This window comes from Rhincodon typus, chromosome 26 (assembly GCF_021869965.1).
Source record: "Rhincodon typus isolate 14 chromosome 26, sRhiTyp1.1, whole genome shotgun sequence".
Taxonomy (NCBI): Eukaryota; Metazoa; Chordata; class Chondrichthyes; order Orectolobiformes; family Rhincodontidae; genus Rhincodon; species Rhincodon typus.
Window position 1 is genome coordinate 2,652,883 of NC_063357.1, and position 5,974 is coordinate 2,658,856.

The 5,974-nt window shown below is 45.2% G+C and overlaps 1 protein-coding gene across 1 annotated transcript in view; it reads right to left on the bottom strand.

Moving 5' to 3' along the window:
• Window positions 1-356: 356 nt before the first annotated feature.
• The window catches only part of slc46a1 (solute carrier family 46 member 1), an 11,674-nt gene continuing 6,056 nt past the window's right edge, over window positions 357-5,974 (bottom strand). Inside the window, exons 3-4 of the mRNA XM_048612763.1 lie at window positions 3,608-3,649; window positions 357-540 (exon numbers count right to left, since the gene is read on the bottom strand). Coding sequence (XP_048468720.1) covers window positions 357-540; window positions 3,608-3,649 — 226 coding nt within the window. The remainder of the gene's footprint in view (window positions 541-3,607; window positions 3,650-5,974) is intronic.

Below are 5,974 nucleotides of genomic sequence, written 5' to 3' on the forward strand. Positions count from 1 at the left end.
TTTGCCAAGCCCCTGGCTCTTTCTGTGCGATTACAGCACTGTTGTGGTGTAGCAGTGTTTTCCTCTTGAAAAGGACTGCACCGGATTTCAGATCATTCGACAAGAATGCTGATAGCTGAATGAACACAGTGCATCCTGTGCTAGCCACTCCTCGGAAAAGGAACTGTCAATGCTGACTGTATCATGAGGACTGTGCATGAGGGACACAAAACTGATTGTAACATGGTTAACGCGGTGGGCCCCCCTAACCAGAGGATTACCCGTTAAGCCAGTGAGCCGCAGTAACCCAGTGACCAGTAAACCCCGATTTCCGGTGAACACGGATTACCAGGTAAGCCTGGAAGTGGGCAAGTCACTCACCCGATTATTCCAGCCGGAATGAGGAGCAGGGCAGCCCCGAAGAGGAAAGTGAATCCTTTCATGAAATGCAGTGTTGCAGGATATAAGGAGCTGAAGACAAGTGTAGACACCAGTGAGCACGCACTCTCCACACATGCCACCGAAGCGAACAGGGCTCCTGTAGACAGAACAGCGACATCTCTTACACACCACTCCCCTGAGTCATTGCTTCCTGAAGGAGACCTTTGGGGGACAACTCCAAAGATTCAGAGTCAACCGAATCTTGAAAAACCATTTCCCCTGGCGCAGGAGATCAGGCCAAATGGGAACACTGAGGAAATTACAGCCAGCCACTCAGCAGAAGGTACCACTTCATACAAGGGCAGTGATATCAGGAGCTCTCTTCCCCAAACTGCTGATTAGACAGGGACTCAACAAAAGAATTGAGACTGAAAAAATGTTTGCTGAGTTTAGAGGATTACAGGGAAAAGAGATGGGTGGAACGAGTTAAGATTTGAAGTGAACTCAGTGGTATGGGAAATAGTCTCACAAACATCTTTATAGTTTTACTGGGTGACACACATAGGAAATTCTCCCAGTCACAAAGTCATAGAGCTGTAACAGCACGGAAACAGACCCTTCCATCCAACTCATCCGTGCTGACCTGATATCCCAAATTAATCTAGTCCCATTTGCCAGCATTTGGCCCATATCCCCCTAAACCCTTCCTATTCATATACCCATCCAGATGCCTTTTAAATGTTGTAATTGTACCAGCCTCCACCACTTCCTCTGGCAGCTCATCCATACACACACCACCTTCTGCATGAAATAGTTGCCCCTTAGGTCCCTTTTAAATCTTTCGCCTCTCATCTTAAACCTATGCCCCTCTAGTTTTGGACTCCCCTATCCTAGGGAAAAAACCTTGTCTATTCACCCTATCCATGCCCTTCATGATTCTATAAACCTCGATAAGGTCACCCCTCAGCCTCCAATACTCCAGGGAAAATAGTCCCAGCCTATTCATCCTCTCCCTGTAGCTCAAACCCTCCAACACTGGCAACATCCTTGTAAATCTTTTCTGAAGCCTTTCAAGTTTCACAACATCTTTCCTGTAGCAGGGAGACCAGAACTGTACACAGTATTCTAAAAATGGCCTAACCAATGTCCTGTACAGCCACAACATGACAGCCCAACTCCTACAGGGGAGGCAATGGCCTAGTGGTATTATCACTGGCCTGTTAATCCAGAGATAGAACAAGAACAAAGAAAATTACAGCACAGAAACAGGCCCTTCGGCCCTCCAAGCCTACACCGACATGCTGCCCATCACAACTAAAACTAAAACTGCTTCCACTACCTCCCCCGGCAGCGAGTTCCAGGCACCCACCACCCTCTGTGTAAAAAACTTGCCTCGTACATCACCTTTAAACCTTGCCCCTCACACCTTAAACGCATGGCCCCTTGTAACTGACTCTTCCACCCTGGGACAAAGCTTCTGACTGTCCATGCCTTTCATAATCTTGTAGACCTCTATCAGGTCGCCCCTCAACCTCCGTCGTTCCAGTGAGAACAACCCGAGTTTCTCCAACCTCTCCTCACAGCAAATGCCCTCCATACCAGGCAACATCCTGGTAAATCTTTTCTGTGCCCTCTCCAAAGCCACCCACATCCTTCTGGTAGAATTGAACACAATATTCCAAATGTGGCCTAACTAAGGTTCTATAAAGCTGCAACATTACCTGCCAATTTTTAAACTCAATGCCCCGGCCAATGAAGGCAAGCATGCCATATGCCTTATTGACTACTTTCTCCATCTGCGTTGCCACTTTCAGTGACCTGTGTACCTGTACATCTAGATCCCTCTGCCTATCAGTACTCTTAAGGGTTCTGCCATTTACTATATACTTTCATGGCAATGTTCTATATAACTGTACCAGAGAGTTTTGTATATTCAATTCACACCACTAGCTTTCCTAATTATTTCCTGTACCTGCACACTAGCCTTTCGTGATCCATCTACACCTCAAAGCTCAGAAACGTTTCTACATTTAGATAATATTCTTTTTTATTCTTCCTTCCAAAATGGTCCATCTCACTTTTCCCATTTGCGAGATCTTTGCAGATTCACTTAGTCTATCAACTTACTTGTGTAACATCCTCACGTCCCCTTCACAACTTAATTTCCTACCTATCTTTGTGTCATTGGCAAATTTAGCCACCACACCTGCAAAGAAGCCATTTATACAAACGGTAAACAGTTCAGGTCCCAGCAGTGATTCCTGTGCCACACCACAGGAAAACACGCCCCCATCTACATCAATGGGACTGAGGGCGAGAGAGTGAAGAGCATCAAGTTCCTTGGAGAGACAATAACTGACTATCTGTCCTGGATTTCCCAGATAGATGCAACAGTCAAGAAGGCACAACAACACCTCTTCACCCTCAGACAGCTCAGGAAATTTGCCATGTCCATAAGGTCCTCACCAACTTCCACAGATGCATCATTGAAAGCATACTGTCCGGGTGCATAACGGCCTGGTATGGCAACTGCTCTAAAAACTACAGAAGGTTGTGCGCACAGACCAGGCCATCACAGAAGCCAACCTTCCATCCATGGACTCTATTTACACAGCTCACTGCCACAGATAGGCAGCCAACATCATCAAAGACCCTTCACACCCCGGTAATGATCTCCCACAATCTCTTCCATCAGGCAGAAGATACAGAAGCCTGAACACACACACCAGCAGGTTCAGGAACAGCTTCTTTCCGGCCGTTATCAGACTGTTGAATGGACTCTAGCCTCAAACAATGTAACGTGCAATGTAACCTGTATGCCTCTAAGTCTTTTTGATCTGTACAGCCTTTGCTTGCTGTGATCCCCCTGTACCACTTGCACACAAAGCTTCTCACTGTATTTCAGTACACGTGACAATAAAATCAATCTCCACTCATTAAATTTCACTTATCAGAAAGTGACCCAATTATTACTACTCACTGCTTCTGTGAGCTGAATCCCCCCACTATCAACATCCTGGGGGGGGGTTACCACTATCCAGAAACTCAACTGGACTCACCACATAAACTCAGTGACTACAAGAACAGGTCAGAAGCCAGGAATACTGCAGTAAGTAACTCACCTCCTGACTCCCCAAAGCCTGTCCAACATCTATAAGGCATAAGTCAGGAGTGTGATGGAATGCTCCCCACTTGCCTGGATGATGCAGCCCCAACAACACTCAAGAAGCTTGACACCATCCAGGACAAATCAGCCCGCTTGATTGGCACCACATCCATAAACATCCCACTCCCTCCACCACCGACAGCAGTGTGTACTATCTACAAGATGCACTGCAGAAATTCACCAAAGATCCTCAGGCAGCACCTTCCAAACCCGCGACCACTTCCATCTAGAAGGACAAGGGCAGCAGGTACATGGGAACACCACCCCCTGCAAGTTCCCCTCCAAGCCACTCACCATCCTGACTTGGAAATATATCGCCGTTCCTTCACTGTCACTGGGTCAAAATCCTGGAATTCCCTCCCTAAGGTCATTGTGGGTCAACCCACAGCAGGAGGACTGCAGCGGTTCAAGAAGTCAGCTCAATACCACCTTCTCAAGGGGCAATTTGGGATGGGCAATAAATATTGGCCCAGCCAGAAATGCCCACGTCCCACAAGTGAATAAAACAAAGCTGAACTAATCTTCTATTCATGCCAATATTACCCCCTATATCCCCTAAACACGATTTCCTTTACGATAAAACCACACTGACTGGTCAATTACCTTGAATGCATGCAAGTACCCTGCAATAACTTAATAATAGCTTTGAATATTTTCTCTGTAACAGATGTTAAGCTGACTGGCCTGTAGTTTTCTGCTTTCTGACTCCCTTCCTTTCTGAATAATGGAGTTTCAATAGGACTGAACCTTCCCAAATCCAGTGAATTTTGGAAAATTAAAAACATTTCGTAACTATTTCATCAATCTCTTTATTTTCAAGATCCAGCAGGAAGTCCCTCAGAACCCGACAGCTTGTCAGTCACATCTCCAACAACTTGCTCATTTTCACTTCCTTGGTGGTAATAATTTATTTGAATTCCTTGTTCCCTTCTATTTCCTGATTTACAGCTATTTCTGGGATCTTACCTGCATCCACTATGATAAAGACCAAAGCAAAACGCTTGTCCAATTTATCTGCCATTTCTTTATTTTCCATTATTAATTCCGCAGACACACTTTCTACAAGTCCTACATTCATTTTGGAACACTCCTCTTTTTAAAATAGCTATTGAAACTTTTAATATCTATTTTTATATTCCTGGCTAACTTTCTCTCACACTCTAATTTTTCCTTTCTCATTATTTTAGAAAACCTTTGCTGTTAATTATATACTGTCCAATTTTCTGACCTAGCTCCAATCAGCACAATTAAACACTTTTTTTGATATCATCTGCAAAACCTTTAGTTAACTCTCGGAGATAGGTCCTGTCCTTGCAACTTTTCTTTCTTGTTGGAATATATCCATTCTGTGTACTCTAAAACATCCCCTTAAATTTCTGCCACTGTGTCTCTTTTGACATATCTTAGCGCTGCTGCCTCACAGCGCCAGGGACCTGGGTTCAGTTCCACCCTCGGGCGACTGTCTGTGTGGAGTTTGCACATTCTCCCCGTGTCTGCGTGGGTTTCCTCCGGGTGCTCCGGTTTCCTCTCACAGTCCAAAGATGTGCGGGTTGGGTGGATTGGCCATACTAAATCGCCCGTAGTGTGCAGGCGAGGTGGGTTAGCTATGCAAATGCAGGGTTACAGGGATAGGGTAGGGGGGTGTGAGTCTGGGTGGGATGCTCTTCATTGGTGTGGACTTGTTGGGCCGAATGGCCTGTTTCCACACTGTAAGGATTCTATGATCTATCTGTCGATGTTGTTTGCCAATTTTCTTCAGGTAGCTCTGCTTTCATGTTCTCTGTACTGCCTTCATTTAACTTTAAAACACTAGTCTTCAACCCACTCTTCTGTTCATCAAACTGAATGTAATTCAATCATATTATGATCACTGCTTCCTATGGGCCGCCTTCACAATGAACACAGAACGTAGAACTGTACAGCACAGGAACATGATGCTAAATTAAACTAATCCCTTCTGTCTGTCCTCGGTCCTTTTCCCTCCATTCCTTGCATATTCATGTGCTTATCTAAAAGCCTCTTAAATGCCTCTATCGAATCTGCCTCAAACTCCACCCCTGGCAGCATGTTCCAGACTCCTACCACTCTCTGTGTAAAAAACTTGCCCCTCACATTCCCTTTGAACTTTCCCTCTCTCACCTTGAATGAATGTCCCCATAGTATTAGACATTTCAATTCTGGGAAAAATTCTGTCAACCTTAACTATGCATCTCATAATTTTATAGATTTCTATCAAGTCTCCCCTCAGCCTCTGATGCTCCAGAGAAAGCAACCCTGGCTTATCTAGCCTCTCCTTATAGCTCAAACCCTCTAATCCAGGCAACTTTCTGGTAAACCTCTTCTGCACCCTCTTCAAAGCCTCCGCACCCTTCCTGTAATGTGGTGACCAGAACTGAATGCAATTCTCTATGTGTGCCCTAACCAAAGTCTTATAAAGCTGTAACATGA